At 37.5% G+C, this 18,561-nt stretch overlaps 1 protein-coding gene across 3 annotated transcripts in view; it reads right to left on the minus strand.

Annotated features, from left to right (window-relative positions):
- Positions 1-3,099: 3,099 nt before the first annotated feature.
- LOC139559617 (acetyl-coenzyme A synthetase, cytoplasmic-like) overlaps positions 3,100-18,561 on the minus strand; it is a 47,051-nt gene continuing 31,589 nt past the window's right edge. For 2 of the 3 annotated variants that reach the window (XM_071375765.1, XM_071375767.1), the window contains 6 exons: positions 16,081-16,161; positions 8,105-8,213; positions 6,754-6,822; positions 5,261-5,437; positions 4,926-5,000; positions 3,100-4,821 (listed from right to left, as the gene is read on the minus strand). In XM_071375765.1, coding sequence (XP_071231866.1) covers positions 4,694-4,821; positions 4,926-5,000; positions 5,261-5,437; positions 6,754-6,822; positions 8,105-8,213; positions 16,081-16,161 — 639 coding nt within the window. In that variant the 3' untranslated portion in view covers positions 3,100-4,693. Of the gene's footprint in view, positions 4,822-4,925; positions 5,001-5,260; positions 5,438-6,753; positions 6,837-8,104; positions 8,214-16,080; positions 16,162-18,561 lie in introns of those variants that run through there. The other variant, XM_071375766.1, reaches the window with a different exon arrangement.

Here is an 18,561-nt window from a genome sequence, read left to right on the forward strand (position 1 = left end):
TCAAAGTGGGTGGCAAGGAATAAGTTAGCCCTAAATATTTCTAAAACTAAAAGCATTGTATTTGGGACAAAACACTCAATAAACCCTTAACCTCAACCAAATATTGTAATAAATAATGTGTAAATGATGACTAAACTGCTTGGAGTAACCCTGGATTGTAAACTGTCATGGTCAAAACATATTGATACAACAGTAGCTAAGATGGGGAGAAGTCTGTCTATAATAAAGCGATGCTCTACCTTCTTTAACAGCACTATCAACAAAACAGGCCCTAGTTTTGTCGCACCTGGACTACTGTTCAGTAGTGTGGTCAGGTACTACAAAGAGGGACTTGGGATAATTTCAGTTGGATCAGAACAGGGCAGCACGGCTGGCCCTTAAAAGTACACGGAGAGCTAACATTAATGACATGCATGTCAATATCTCATGGCTCAAAGTGGAGGAGAGATTGACTTCATCACTACTTGTTTTTGTAAGAGGTGTTGACATGCTTAATGTACTGAGCTGTCTGTTTAAACTACTGGCACACAGCTCGGACACCCCTGCATACCCCACATGCCACCAGAGGTATCTTCACAGTCCCCAAGTCCAGAACAGACTATGGGAGGCGCACAGTACTACATAGAGCCATGACTACATGGAACTCTATCCCACATCAGGTAACTGATGCAGCAGTAGAATCAGATTTTTTTAAACAGGTAAAAATACACCTTATGGAACAGCGGGGACTGTGAAGAGACACACACTGGTACATACGCATGCATTGTGATATTGTTGTAGCGTGGTGTTAAATATCTAGCATTGTAGATATGTAGTGGTGTAATGATGTTATATGTACTGTTTTCATCTTGTTTAACCTTTTCTCAATAGGGGGGCGCTGTTTTCACTTTGTAAAAAATCGTGCCCAAATTAAACTGCCTCGTACTCTATTCTTGCTCGTACAATATGCATATTATTATTACTATTGGATAGAAAACACTCTAGTTTCTAAAACCGTTTGAATTATATCTGTGAGTAAAACAGAACTCATTTTGCAGCAAACTTCCTGACAGGAAGTGAAAAATCTGAAATCGAGGCTCTGATCCAGGGCCTTCCTATTAATTTGCCTGAAATCTATGGATATACATGCACTGCATACGCCTTCCACTAGATGTCAACAGGCAGTGAGAAGTGGAATGGGGTGTCTAGCTTGATCTGAGGCCGAACAAGAGCTTTTGGAATGACGTGTCTGGAAATTTCATTGTCTTGGAAGGCGCGAGAAGGAACCCCAGATTGCCTTCTGAAAAGCTTTCGGTATACACGTTAGATATCTCCGGCTGTGATTTTATTTGTGTGTTAAAAACATCATAAAGTAGTTTTTTAAAACCGAGTTATATCAGTTTATTGAACGTTTATTGCGAGTTTTGGAATTTTATTTTCTTTGCGTCATGTGAAGTTGGCCACGTTTGCGCCACATGGCTAGCTATGGTTGCTAATTCGACAGGAGAAGAGGACATTCTAAAACCAAACAACGATTATTCTGGACAAAGGACTCCTTGTACAAGATTCTGATGGAAGCTCAGCAAAAGTAGGAACCATTTATGATGTTATTTAGTATTTCTGTGGAAAATGTTTAGTCATATTTTCCGCCCTTATTTTGGGCGCTGTCTCGCTATAACGTAAGCTGTATGTCGTACTAAAGTTATTTTTAAAAATCTAACACAGCGGTTGCATTAAGAACTAGTGTATCTTTCATTTGCTGTACAACATGTATTTTTTAGTAAAGTTTATGATGAGTTATTTGATTAGATTAGGTGACTGTCCAAGATATCTCCTGACAATTTTGTGCATTTTGACTACGTATTCACATTGTAAAACCACGATTTGTAAATATGCACATTTTCGAACAAAACATATATGTGTTGTGTAACATGATGTTATAGGACTGTCATCTGATGAAGTTTGTCAAGGTTAGTGAATAATTGTATATCTTTTGCTGTTTTTTTGCGATCGCTACCTTTGCGGTGAATGAATGCGGTTGTGTGGTTGGCTATTGTGGTAAGCTAATATAATGCTATATTGTGTTTTCGCTGTAAAACACTTAAAAAATCTGAAATATTGGCTGGATTCACAAGATGTTTATCTTTCATTTGCTGTACACCATGTATTTTTCATAAATGTTTTATGATGAGTATTTAGGTATTTCACGTTGCTCTCTGTAATTATTCCGGCTGCTTTGGTGATATTTTTTTATGGTAGCTGCAATGTAAAACTATGATTTATACCTCAAATATGCACATTTTCGAACAAAACATAGATTTATTGTATAACATGTTATAAGACTGTCATCTGATGAAGTTGTTTCTTGGTTAGTGACTAATTATATCTCTATTTGGTCGGTTTTGTGATAGCTACCTATGTGGTAAAAAAATTGTGAAAATATGCGGTTGAGTCTTTGGCTATTGTGGTTAGCTAATAGAAATACATATTGTGTTTTCGCTGTAAAACATTAAAAAAATCGGAAATGATGGCTGGATTCACAAGATGTGTATCTTTCATTTGGTGTCTTGGACTTGTGATTTCATGATATTTATATGCTAGTATTTACTTGTGGCGCTATGCTTGGCTATGCTAGTCAGCTTTTTTACTGATGAGGATGCTCCCGGATCCGGGATGGTGACCAAGTAGAAGTTAATGTGTTTAGATGGCAGGAAGAGTAGCTGAGGCCTTGGCAGCAGCTAATGGGGATCCCTTCATAAAATACACATACAGCATGGCCTCTATTCAATCTGTTTGGCTGAAATGGCTAAAGGTCATTTCCCATCTGCAGCGTTTACAGTGAATGCAGTAATCCGCTAACGTGGGAACATTGCCTTTAAATGTAAATCACGCTGAATATGCTGAATATCCCGCGATACAGATTGAATAGAGGCCTAAAGCACAGTTCTGATCAGACTGGACTAGCCGGTGATACCATCAGGGCACCAGCAGAGGGCGTCTTTGAGGCCTTGTTCCTACTTTTTTGTCCCCTGCCTTTTTCTAAACAAGCCTGCCCTGTTAGAAGAAAAAGCAAGGATTTTCAACATGATCATGTGAATGAATTTAAAAAATAAAAAACAATTGTTAAACGTGAAACCACTTTTATTCTCAAGTCATAAGAAACATACAATCAACAAGTTGGAAATATACATTCACGTCCAAAACAAATACAAGCCCTGGTGTAGAAGTGTTCAAAGATGACTGGACACCCGGGGATAGTTTTCATAGCTTTAAAAAGTGAACACCTAGCTAGCTTTCCTTCATCATTTAGACATTACCGATCACTATTAATTTATCAGTCTGAGGAGCACTTTGTGAAAAGCAAAATGGGAGCTACAGGCTGATTCATCACGTTGATCAATCCCTAGTTCATCAATCATTTAGAACACTGAGAGAAGGTTCCAGAGGTTAGGTTACCGAGCAGCAAACAAGATGGAGGATACAGGCTGATACACTGAGAGAATGTTCCAGAAGTTAGGTTACCGAGCAGTAAACAAGATGGAAGATACAGGCTGATACACTGAGAGAAGTTTCCAGAGGTTAGGTTACCGAGCAGTAAACAAGATGGAAGATACAGGCTGATACACTGAGAGAAGTTTCCAGAGGTTAGGTTACCGAGCAGTAAACAAGATGGAAGATACAGGCTGATACACTGAGAGAAGTTTCCAGAGGTTAGGTTACCGAGCAGAAAACAAGATGGAGGATACAGGCTGATACACTGAGAGAAGGTTCCAGAGGTTAGGTTACCGAGCAGAAAACAAGATGGAGGATACAGGCTGATACACTGAGAGAAGGTTCCAGAGGTTAGGTTACCGAGCAGAAAACAAGATGGAGGATACAGGCTGATACACTGAGAGAAGTTTCCAGAGGTTAGGTTACCGAGCAGTAAACAAGATGGAAGATACAGGCTGATACACTGAGAGAAAGTTCCAGAGGTTAGGTTACCGAGCAGAAAACAAGATGGAAGATACAGGCTGATACACTGAGAGAAGTTTCCAGAGGTTAGGTTACCGAGCAGAAAACAAGGGTAAAATTCTGATTCTGGGTCCAGTTCACCTCAATATCGGCCCCACCCGTTATTACAAGCAAAAATGACATTGTGGCAGTAACAATTATTTGGAAAATCCGTTTTACCCGTTTGGAAAGAAAATGTAGAAACTGAATGCAATGTTTGGGCTGGGGATTTTCACCGGATTGTTGCTTCTGTTCATTCCTTTTGTCTACATATAATAACTCAAAGTCAATCATTCCCCCATAAAATCTGATCTAGGATCTGTCCTCCCAACCCTAATCCCATCCCCAAACACTGCACATAAAATTCCCTGAGACTGATCTCAGGACCAGTACCGTATTCATCTGCACCATGAGAGAGGACATGCCGGCGAACCTCTCTGGGTGTGCCTAAATAGTCTAACCTGGCTTCCTTCTCCTCGTGTCATCTCCTTCTCTCCTCTCCTTGTCTCCTCTCCTTCATCTGCACTTGTATATAAGCTGAACAGGTGAGAGATCAGAAATATCCCATCCCGCCATAGTCTATATCCTATATTCACCTATCCTGCGTTTTCAGGAAAATGAAGATGAAAGAGAGGAGACAAGGAGAGGAGAGAAGGAGAGGACACAAGGAGAGGACGCCACCTGAGAGGGTTTGACATGCAGCCCCCCCCCCCCCCCCCCCTCAAGCAGCTGTCTCACACCGCTGGCTGAACAGGACCTCCACGACCTTAGGGTCAGCCAGGGTTGAAAGGTCACCTAGATCCTTCTCGTTCCGGGCGATCTGCCTCAGGACCCTCCTCATGATCTTACCTGATGTTGTTGGTTAAACATAAATAAATAACATGTTAAAAAAAAAATTATTATAAAATGTCTGTAAAAGTCCAATCGTCATGTGATGTAAACAATGTACCTACCAGAACGTGTTTTAGGAAGTCCAGGAGCATTCTGGATGAAGTCTGGGGTGGCGATCGGACCAATCCTCTCTCTCACTGACAAGACATAAGAAAAAAATATATATAATACCATCAGAAGAAGAAAAACCTCTGGTGGCCCGGAGACTGTATCTGATAGTCATACTATGGTAATAGACATGATCTCATAGCCACCGTAACCTTACATTCCTTCTACAAGGACAAACCTGGAATTCAAGGCAATAACAAACACACTGTAAATTTAACTTCAATTTCAGTCAATTTGATTCCTGTTTTTTTTTTTTCTCTCTATTTTTTCCTTCGTCTGAAAGCCCTACCTTGCCTCTTGAGTTCGTCCACCAGAGTGCGGTTGAACTCTCTGCAGTCCTTCAGAGTAACGAAACAGTAGAGACACTCCCCCTTGACCGCGTGGGGTCTGCTGACCACTGCAGCTTCGGCCACCGCTCCGTGGTCTGTTAGAGATGACTCTACCTCCGCTGTGCTCAGCAGGTGACCTGGAGGAAGAGGGCACACATGGGTTGTATTACTGACTAAACAGAGTTATCACTAATAACAATACAGGGTTATTATTGTCCAATTAGAGAGAACAGATTGGTTTATCACTAAATCACAATACAGGGTTATTATAACCCCATTAGAGAGAACAGCTTGAGTTATCACTAAATCACAATACAGGGTTATTATAACCCCATTAGAGAGAACAGCTTGAGTTATCACTAAATCACAATACAGGATTATTATTGTCCAATTAGAGAGAACAGCTTGAGTTATCACTAAATCACAATACAGGGTTATTATAACCCCATTAGAGAGAACAGCTTGAGTTATCACTCATAACAATACCGGATTATTATAACCCAATTAGAGAGAACATCTAGGTTTATCACTAATAACAATACAGGATTATTATAACCCAATTAGAGAGAACAGCTAGGTTTATCACTAATAACAATACAGGATTATTATAACCCAATTAGAGAGAACATCTAGGTTTATCACTAATAACAATACAGGGTTATTATTGTCCAATTAGAGAGAACAGCTTGGTTTATCACTAAATCACAATACAGGATTATTATTCTCCAATTAGAGAGAACAGCTTGAGTTATCACTAATAACAATACAGGGTTATTATAACCCCATTAGAGAGAACAGCTTGAGTTATCACTAAATCACAATACAGGATTATTATTCTCCAATTAGAGAGAACAGCTTGGTTTATCACTAAATCACAATACAGGATTATTATTCTCCAATTAGAGAGAACAGCTTGAGTTATCACTAAATCACAATACAGGATTATTATTCTCCAATTAGAGAGAACAGCTTGAGTTATCACTAAATCACAATACAGGATTATTATTCTCCAATTAGAGAGAACAGCTTGAGTTATCACTAAATCACAATACAGGGTTATTATAACCCAATTAGAGAGAACAGCTTGAGTTATCACTAAATCACAATACAGGGTTATTATTCTCCAATTAGAGAGAACAGCTTGGTTTATCACTAAATCACAATACAGGGTTATTATAACCCCATTAGAGAGAACAGATTGAGTTATCACTAAATCAGAAACGGCCCAGAACAGAGTTGACTGGAGAGGCACTGATGGGGCCCTCGGCTCCACCAGTTCAAATCAATAGGTTAATTAAGTCAATCACTCATCAATTAATTAATAGATCAAATGTATTCATACAACACTTTTCACAGCGACATTCATCACAAAAGCGCTTTACAATAATCCAACCTACACCCCCTAAAAAAGCAAGCAGCAGCACAGTGGCAAAACGATGGAAAAACAAATGACCTGATACGTTGATCATGTCATCTATCCTGCCTGTGATCCAGTAGTATCCATCTTTATCCCTCCTGCAGCCTGGGGAAGAATGACTGAATGAATGAATGAATGAATGAATGAGCAATAATACACAAGAGGCCATGTGTTATAACAGGACATAACAGTGGTCATAGAGGACAAGATATAACAGGATATGATCTAACAGGATGTAACAGGATAGAATCTAACAGGATAGAATCTAACAGGATAGGATCTAACAGGATATGATGTAACAGGATATGATCTAACAAGATCGAATCTAACAGGATATGGTCTAACAGGATCTAACAGTATATGATCTAACAGGATATGATCTAACAGGATAGGATCTAACATGATATGATCTAACAGGATCTAACAGGATGGGATCTAACAGGATCTAACAGGATGGGATCTAACAGGATATGGTCTAACAGGATGGGATCTAACAGGATAGGATCTAACAGGATAGGATCTAACAGGATGGGATCTAACAGGATAGGATCTAACAGGATGGGATCTAACAGGATAGGATCTAACAGGATAGGATCTAACAGGATGGGATCTAACAGGATAGGATCTAACAATGGGAATTCCAAACCACCCGTTGTATAATGAATTAATAGATCCCACGTTAGCATTAATTTTAAAAATGTTTTTATTTTATTTAACCTTCATTTAACTAGGCAAGTCAGTGAAGAACAAATTCTTATTTACAATGGTCGCTATCACAATGTAAATTAACATTGTCTATGAATATGATTGATCTAATGTAATCAAAAATGAATGTAATCAATCACAGAATGTTGTAAGAAAGCCTCCCGGGTGGCGCAGTGTTCTAGGGCACTGCATCGCAGTGCTAGCTGCGCCACCAGAGTCTCTGGGTTCTCGCCCAGGCTCTGTCGCTGCCGGCCGCGACCGGGAGGTCCGTGGTCCGCACAATTGGGCTAGCGTCGTCCGGGTTAGGGAGGGTTTGGCCGGTAGGGATATCCTTGTCTCATCGCGCTCCAGCGACTCCTGTGGCGGGCCGGGCGCAGTGCGCGCTAACCAAGGGGGCCAGGTGCACGGTGTTTCCTCCGACACATTGGTGCGGCTGGCTTCCGGGTTGGAGGCGCGCTGTGTTAAGAAGCTGGGTTGTGGTTGTGCTTCGGAGGACGCGTGGCTTTCGACCTTCGTCTCTCCCGAGCCCGTACGGGAGTTGTAGCGATGAGACAAGATAGTAATTACTAGCGATTGGATACCACGAAAATTGGGGAGAAAAGGGGATACAAATTTTTACAAAAATTTAAAAAAAATAAAAAATAAAAAAAGAATGTTGTAAGAAAAGGGTTGAGTGTCTTACCGTCTCCGGTCACGTAAAAACCTGGGAATTTCTTGAAGTATGTGTTCTCAAACCGCTCCTGGTTTCCGTACACGGTGCGCATGATACCAGGCCAGGGCCGCCGGAACACCTGCAACCACATACTTCTAAACATTACTATTACAGACCATGGCTCTTAGTTTAGACATATTACGGTAATATTACTATCTGTACATAATGAAATACCTGCAACAACATTACAGACCATGGCTCTTAGTTTAGACATATTACGGTAATATTACTACCTGTACATAATGAAATAACTGCAACAACATTACAGACCATGGCTCTTAGTTTAGACATATTACGGTAATATTACTACCTGTACATAATGAAATAACTGCAACAACATTACAGACCATGGCTCTTAGTTTAGACATATTACGGTAATATTACTATCTGTACATAATGAAATACCTGCAACAACATTACAGACCATGGCTCTTAGTTTAGACATATTACGGTAATAACACTACCTGTACATAATGAAATAACTGCAACAACATTACAGACCATGGCTCTTAGTTTAGACATATTACGGTAATATTACTATCTGTACATAATGAAATACCTGCAACAACATTACAGACCATGGCTCTTAGTTTAGACATATTACGGTAATATTACTACCTGTACATAATGAAATAACTGCAACAACATTACAGACCATGGCTCTTAGTTTAGACATATTACGGTAATAACACTACCTGTACATAAATAAACACATGACACCGATTGCTCTCAGTATAAAAATAAATAAATATTACGGTAAAAACCCTAAATGAAACACATGAATTAAGGACACTGAGAGAGAATTAAAAGCACATCTCAATTGAATTACACTGTACTTGACTGGGTTGTTTCATAGACTGTATGCTGTTATACTGACCAGATAGTATAGTGTTACTGACCAGATAGTATAGTGTTACTGACCAGATAGTATAGTGTTATAATACTGACCAGATAGTATAGTGGTATAATACTGACCAGATAGTATAGTGTTATAATACTGACCAGATAGTATAGTGTTATGATACTGACCAGATAGTATAGTGTTATAATACTGACCAGATAGTATAGTGTTATAATACTGACCAGATAGTATAGTGTTATGATACTGACCAGATAGTATAGTGTTACTGACCAGATAGTATAGTGTTATAATACTGACCAGATAGTATAGTGGTATAATACTGACCAGATAGTATAGTGTTATAATACTGACCAGATAGTATAGTGGTATAATACTGACCAGATAGTATAGTGGTATAATACTGACCAGATAGTATAGTGTTATAATACTGACCAGATAGTATAGTGTTATACTACTGACCAGATAGTATAGTGGTATAATACTGACCAGATAGTATAGTGGTATAATACTGACCAGATAGTATAGTGGTATAATACTGACCAGATAGTATAGTGTTACTGACCAGATAGTATAGTGTTACTGACCAGATAGTATAGTGGTATAATACTGACCAGATAGTATAGTGGTATAATACTGACCAGATAGTATAGTGTTATAATACTGACCAGATAGTATAGTGTTATAATACTGACCAGATAGTATAGTGCTATAATACTGACCAGATAGTATAGTGTTATAATACTGACCAGATAGTATAGTGGTATAATACTGACCAGATAGTATAGTGTTATAATACTGACCAGATAGTATAGTGGTATAATACTGACCAGATAGTATAGTGTTACTGACCAGATAGTATAGTGGTATAATACTGACCAGATAGTATAGTGTTATAGTACTGACCAGATAGTATAGTGGTATAATACTGACCAGATAGTATAGTGTTATAATACTGACCAGATAGTATAGTGGTATAATACTGACCAGATAGTATAGTGTTATAATACTGACCAGATAGTATAGTGTTATAATACTGACCAGATAGTATAGTGGAATAATACTGACCAGATAGTATAGTGGTATAATACTGACCAGATAGTATAGTGTTACTGACCAGATAGTATAGTGTTATACTACTGACCAGATAGTATAGTGTTATAATACTGACCAGATAGTATAGTGTTATAATACTGACCAGATAGTATAGTGTTATAATACTGACCAGATAGTATAGTGGTATAATACTGACCAGATAGTATAGTGTTACTGACCAGATAGTATAGTGTTATAATACTGACCAGATAGTATAGTGGTATAATACTGACCAGATAGTATAGTGTTACTGACCAGATAGTATAGTGTTACTGACCAGATAGTATAGTGGTATAATACTGACCAGATAGTATAGTGGTATAATACTGACCAGATAGTATAGTGTTATAATACTGACCAGATAGTATAGTGTTATAATACTGACCAGATAGTATAGTGCTATAATACTGACCAGATAGTATAGTGGTATAATACTGACCAGATAGTATAGTGTTACTGACCAGATAGTATAGTGTTATAATACTGACCAGATAGTATAGTGGTATAATACTGACCAGATAGTATAGTGTTATAATACTGACCAGATAGTATAGTGGTATAATACTGACCAGATAGTATAGTCTTATACTACTGACCAGATAGTATAGTGTTATAATACTGACCAGATAGTATAGTGTTACTGACCAGATAGTATAGTGGTATAATACTGACCAGATAGTATAGTGTTATGTTACTGACCAGATAGTATAGTGGTATAATACTGACCAGATAGTATAGTGTTATAATACTGACCAGATAGTATAGTGTTATAATACTGACCAGATAGTATAGTGGTATAATACTGACCAGATAGTATAGTGTTATACTACTGACCAGATAGTATAGTGTTATAATACTGACCAGATAGTATAGTGTTATAATACTGACCAGATAGTATAGTGTTATAATACTGACCAGATAGTATAGTGTTATAATACTGACCAGATAGTATAGTGTTATAATACTGACCAGATAGTATAGTGTTATACTACTGACCAGATAGTATAGTGTTATAATACTGACCAGATAGTATAGTGTTATAATACTGACCAGATAGTATAGTGTTATAATACTGACCAGATAGTATAGTGTTATAATACTGACCAGATAGTATAGTGTTATAATACTGACCAGATAGTATAGTGTTATACTACTGACCAGATAGTATAGTGTTATAATACTGACCAGATAGTATAGTGTTATAATACTGACCAGATAGTATAGTGTTATAATACTGACCAGATAGTATAGTGTTATAATACTGACCAGATAGTATAGTGTTATAATACTGACCAGATAGTATAGTGTTATACTACTGACCAGATAGTATAGTGTTATAATACTGACCAGATAGTATAGTGTTATAATACTGACCAGATAGTATAGTGGTATAATACTGACCAGATAGTATAGTGTTATAATACTGACCAGATAGTATAGTGTTACTGACCAGATAGTATAGTGTTATAATACTGACCAGATAGTATAGTGGTATAATACTGACCAGATAGTATAGTGTTATACTACTGACCAGATAGTATAGTGTTATACTACTGACCAGATAGTATAGTGTTATAATACTGACCAGATAGTATAGTGTTACTGACCAGATAGTATAGTGTTACTGACCAGATAGTATAGTGGTATAATACTGACCAGATAGTATAGTGGTATAATACTGACCAGATAGTATAGTGTTATAATACTGACCAGATAGTATAGTGTTATAATACTGACCAGATAGTATAGTGCTATAATACTGACCAGATAGTATAGTGTTATAATACTGACCAGATAGTATAGTGGTATAATACTGACCAGATAGTATAGTGTTATAATACTGACCAGATAGTATAGTGGTATAATACTGACCAGATAGTATAGTGTTACTGACCAGATAGTATAGTGGTATAATACTGACCAGATAGTATAGTGTTATAGTACTGACCAGATAGTATAGTGGTATAATACTGACCAGATAGTATAGTGTTATAATACTGACCAGATAGTATAGTGGTATAATACTGACCAGATAGTATAGTGTTATAATACTGACCAGATAGTATAGTGTTATAATACTGACCAGATAGTATAGTGGAATAATACTGACCAGATAGTATAGTGGTATAATACTGACCAGATAGTATAGTGTTACTGACCAGATAGTATAGTGTTATACTACTGACCAGATAGTATAGTGTTATAATACTGACCAGATAGTATAGTGTTATAATACTGACCAGATAGTATAGTGTTATAATACTGACCAGATAGTATAGTGGTATAATACTGACCAGATAGTATAGTGTTACTGACCAGATAGTATAGTGTTATAATACTGACCAGATAGTATAGTGGTATAATACTGACCAGATAGTATAGTGTTACTGACCAGATAGTATAGTGTTACTGACCAGATAGTATAGTGGTATAATACTGACCAGATAGTATAGTGGTATAATACTGACCAGATAGTATAGTGTTATAATACTGACCAGATAGTATAGTGTTATAATACTGACCAGATAGTATAGTGCTATAATACTGACCAGATAGTATAGTGGTATAATACTGACCAGATAGTATAGTGTTACTGACCAGATAGTATAGTGTTATAATACTGACCAGATAGTATAGTGGTATAATACTGACCAGATAGTATAGTGTTATAATACTGACCAGATAGTATAGTGGTATAATACTGACCAGATAGTATAGTCTTATACTACTGACCAGATAGTATAGTGTTATAATACTGACCAGATAGTATAGTGTTACTGACCAGATAGTATAGTGGTATAATACTGACCAGATAGTATAGTGTTATGTTACTGACCAGATAGTATAGTGGTATAATACTGACCAGATAGTATAGTGTTATAATACTGACCAGATAGTATAGTGTTATAATACTGACCAGATAGTATAGTGTTATAATACTGACCAGATAGTATAGTGTTACTGACCAGATAGTATAGTGGTATAATACTGACCAGATAGTATAGTGTTATGTTACTGACCAGATAGTATAGTGGTATAATACTGACCAGATAGTATAGTGTTATAATACTGACCAGATAGTATAGTGTTATAATACTGACCAGATAGTATAGTGTTATAATACTGACCAGATAGTATAGTGTTATAATACTGACCAGATAGTATAGTGTTATAATACTGACCAGATAGTATAGTGTTATAATACTGACCAGATAGTATAGTGGTATAATACTGACCAGATAGTATAGTGTTATACTACTGACCAGATAGTATAGTGTTATAATACTGACCAGATAGTATAGTGTTATACTACTGACCAGATAGTATAGTGTTATAATACTGACCAGATAGTATAGTGTTATAATACTGACCAGATAGTATAGTGTTATAATACTGACCAGATAGTATAGTGTTATAATACTGACCAGATAGTATAGTGTTATACTACTGACCAGATAGTATAGTGGTATAATACTGACCAGATAGTATAGTGGTATAATACTGACCAGATAGTATAGTGTTATAATACTGACCAGATAGTATAGTGTTACTGACCAGATAGTATAGTGTTATAATACTGACCAGATAGTATAGTGTTATACTACTGACCAGATAGTATAGTGTTATAATACTGACCAGATAGTATAGTGTTACTGACCAGATAGTATAGTGTTATAATACTGACCAGATAGTATAGTGTTATACTACTGACCAGATAGTATAGTGTTATAATACTGACCAGATAGTATAGTGTTACTGACCAGATAGTATAGTGTTATAATACTGACCAGATAGTATAGTGTTATACTACTGACCAGATAGTATAGTGGTATAATACTGACCAGATAGTATAGTGTTATAATACTGACCAGATAGTATAGTGTTATACTACTGACCAGATAGTATAGTGGTATAATACTGACCAGATAGTATAGTGGTATAATACTGACCAGATAGTATAGTGTTATAATACTGACCAGATAGTATAGTGTTATAATACTGACCAGATAGTATAGTGTTATAATACTGACCAGATAGTATAGTGTTATAATACTGACCAGATAGTATAGTGTTATAATACTGACCAGATAGTATAGTGTTATAATACTGACCAGATAGTATAGTGGTATAATACTGACCAGATAGTATAGTGTTATACTACTGACCAGATAGTATAGTGTTATAATACTGACCAGATAGTATAGTGTTATACTACTGACCAGATAGTATAGTGTTATAATACTGACCAGATAGTATAGTGTTATAATACTGACCAGATAGTATAGTGTTATAATACTGACCAGATAGTATAGTGTTATAATACTGACCAGATAGTATAGTGTTATACTACTGACCAGATAGTATAGTGGTATAATACTGACCAGATAGTATAGTGGTATAATACTGTCCAGATAGTATAGTGTTATAATACTGACCAGATAGTATAGTGTTATACTACTGACCAGATAGTATAGTGTTATAATACTGACCAGATAGTATAGTGTTACTGACCAGATAGTATAGTGTTATAATACTGACCAGATAGTATAGTGTTATACTACTGACCAGATAGTATAGTGTTATAATACTGACCAGATAGTATAGTGTTACTGACCAGATAGTATAGTGTTATAATACTGACCAGATAGTATAGTGTTATACTACTGACCAGATAGTATAGTGGTATAATACTGACCAGATAGTATAGTGTTATAATACTGACCAGATAGTATAGTGTTATACTACTGACCAGATAGTATAGTGGTATAATACTGACCAGATAGTATAGTGTTATAATACTGACCAGATAGTATAGTGTTATAATACTGACCAGATAGTATAGTGGTATACTACTGACCAGATAGTATAGTGTTATACTACTGACCAGATAGTATAGTGGTATAATACTGACCAGATAGTATAGTGTTATAATACTGACCAGATAGTATAGTGTTATACTACTGACCAGATAGTATAGTGGTATAATACTGACCAGATAGTATAGTGTTATAATACTGACCAGATAGTATAGTGGTATAATACTGACCAGATAGTATAGTCTTATACTACTGACCAGATAGTATAGTGTTATAATACTGACCAGATAGTATAGTGTTATAATACTGACCAGATAGTATAGTGGTATAATACTGACCAGATAGTATAGTGTTATAATACTGACCAGATAGTATAGTGGTATAATACTGACCAGATAGTATAGTCTTATACTACTGACCAGATAGTATAGTGTTATAATACTGACCAGATAGTATAGTGTTATAATACTGACCAGATAGTATAGTGGTATAATACTGACCAGATAGTATAGTGTTATAATACTGACCAGATAGTATAGTGTTATAATACTGACCAGATAGTATAGTGGTATAATACTGACCAGATAGTATAGTGTTATAATACTGACCAGATAGTATAGTGGTATAATACTGACCAGATAGTATAGTGTTATACTACTGACCAGATAGTATAGTGGTATAATACTGACCAGATAGTATAGTGGTATAATACTGACCAGATAGTATAGTGTTATAATACTGACCAGATAGTATAGTGTTATACTACTGACCAGATAGTATAGTGGTATAATACTGACCAGATAGTATAGTGTTATAATACTGACCAGATAGTATAGTGTTATAATACTGACCAGATAGTATAGTGGTATAATACTGACCAGATAGTATAGTGTTATAATACTGACCAGATAGTATAGTGGTATAATACTGACCAGATAGTATAGTGGTATAATACTGACCAGATAGTATAGTGTTATAATACTGACCAGATAGTATAGTGGTATAATACTGACCAGATAGTATAGTGTTATAATACTGACCAGATAGTATAGTGTTATACTACTGACCAGATAGTATAGTGTTATAATACTGACCAGATAGTATAGTGTTATACTACTGACCAGATAGTATAGTGGTATAATACTGACCAGATAGTATAGTGTTATAATACTGACCAGATAGCCCTCTGCCTCTCCCTCCAGTTCCTCTCCATGCTCATTCAGTATGGTGGGATCCACTCCAAAGAAAGGAAAGGTCTAGAACATCAGACAGATCCAGAATTTAGATTAGATAGATGGGGGTGTTCATCATTACCCCAGTGGAAGTTGTCATTAAATCCTACACGCTTTTCAATAACAACACAGCCTACTGTGGAAGAAACAGCTCCTTATTACAGGTCACAGTCAACACATGAAAGGAGTTGTATATCTTACCACAAAACTAGTACATGTCCCTCTCTTATGTTCTAATGTCCCAAGTTGATATCCTACAGGTCTACGACTGGTTAGTCCCATACAGGTCTATAACTGGTTAGTCACCTACAGGTCTATAACTGGTTAGTCACCTACAGGTATATGACTGGTTAGTCCCATACAGGTCTATGACTGGTTAGTCCCATACAGGTATATGACTGGTTAGTCACCTACAGGTATATGACTGGTTAGTCACCTACAGGTATATGACTGGTTAGTCCCATACAGGTCTATGACTGGTTAGTCCCATACAGGTCTACGACTGGTTAGTCACCTACAGGTCTATGACTGGTTAGTCCCATACAGGTCTATGACTGGTTAGTCCCATACAGGTATATGACTGGTTAGTCACCTACAGGTATATGACTGGTTAGTCCCATACAGGTCTATGACTGGTTAGTCCCATACAGGTATATGACTGGTTAGTCCCATACAGGTCTATGACTGGTTAGTCCCATACAGGTATATGACTGGTTAGTCACCTACAGGTATATAACTGGTTAGTCCCATACAGGTCTATGACTGGTTAGTCCCATACAGGTCTACGACTGGTTAGTCACCTACAGGTCTATGACTGGTTAGTCACCTACAGGTATATGACTGGTTAGTCACCTACAGGTCTACGACTGGTTAGTCACCTACAGGTCTATAACTGGTTAGTCACCTACAGGTCTATGACTGGTTAGTCACCTACAGGTCTACGACTGGTTAGTCACCTACAGGTCTATAACTGGTTAGTCACCTACAGGTATATGACTGGTTAGTCACCTACAGGTATATAACTGGTTAGTCCCATACAGGTCTATGACTGGTTAGTCCCATACAGGTCTATGACTGGTTAGTCACCTACAGGTCTATAACTGGTTAGTCACCTACAGGTCTATGACTGGTTAGTCCCATACAGGTCTATGACTGGTTAGTCACCTACAGGTCTACGACTGGTTAGTCACCTACAGGTCTATGACTGGTTAGTCACCTACAGGTCTATGACTGGTTAGTCACCTACAGGTCTATGACTGGTTAGTCACCTACAGATCTATAACTGGTTAGTCACCTACAGGTCTACGACTGGTTAGTCACCTACAGGTATATAACTGGTTAGTCACCTACAGGTCTATGACTGGTTAGTCACCTACAGGTCTATGACTGGTTAGTCACCTACAGGTCTATAACTGGTTAGTCACCTACAGGTCTACGACTGGTTAGTCACCTACAGGTCTATGACTGGTTAGTCACCTACAGGTCTATGACTGGTTAGTCACCTACAGGTATATGACTGGTTAGTCACCTACAGGTCTATGACTGGTTAGTCACCTACAGGTATGTGACTGGTTAGTCACCTACAGGTCTATGACTGGTTAGTCACCTACAGGTATATGACTGGTTAGTCACCTGCAGGTCTACGACTGGTTAGTCACCTACAGGTCTATGACTGGTTAGTCACCTACAGGTATATGACTGGTTAGTCACCTACAGGTATATGACTGGTTAGTCACCTACAGGTCTATGACTGGTTAGTCACCTACAGGTCCATAACTGGTTAGTCATCTACAGGTCTATAACTGGTTAGTCACCTACAGGTCTATGACTGGTTAGTCACCTACAGGTCTATGACTGGTTAGTCACCTACAGGTCTATGACTGGTTAGTCACCTACAGGTCTATGACTGGTTAGTCACCTACAGGTCTATGACTGGTTAGTCACCTGCAGGTATATGACTGGTTAGTCACCTACAGGTCTACGACTGGTTAGTCACCTATAGGTCTATGACTGGTTAGTCACCTACAGAGCTATGACTGGTTATTCACCTACAGGTCTATGACTGGTTAGTCACCTACAGGTCTAAGGCTGGTTAGTCACCTACAGGTATATGACTGGTTAGTCACCTACAGGTCTAAGGCTGGTTAGTCACCTGCAGGTATATGACTGGTTAGTCACCTACAGAGCTATGACTGGTTAGTCACCTACAGGTCTATTACTGGTTAGTCACCTACAGAGCTATGACTGGTTAGTCACCTACAGGTCTATGACTGGTTAGTCACCTGCAGGTCTACGACTGGTTAGTCACCTGCAGGTATATGACTGGTTAGTCACCTACAGGTCTATGACTGGTTAGTCACCTACAGAGCTATGACTGGTTAGTCACCTGCAGGTCTACGACTGGTTAGGTCTATGACTGGTTAG

The sequence above is a fragment of the Salvelinus alpinus genome, chromosome 30 (assembly GCF_045679555.1).
Source record: "Salvelinus alpinus chromosome 30, SLU_Salpinus.1, whole genome shotgun sequence".
Classification (NCBI taxonomy): domain Eukaryota; kingdom Metazoa; phylum Chordata; class Actinopteri; order Salmoniformes; family Salmonidae; genus Salvelinus; species Salvelinus alpinus.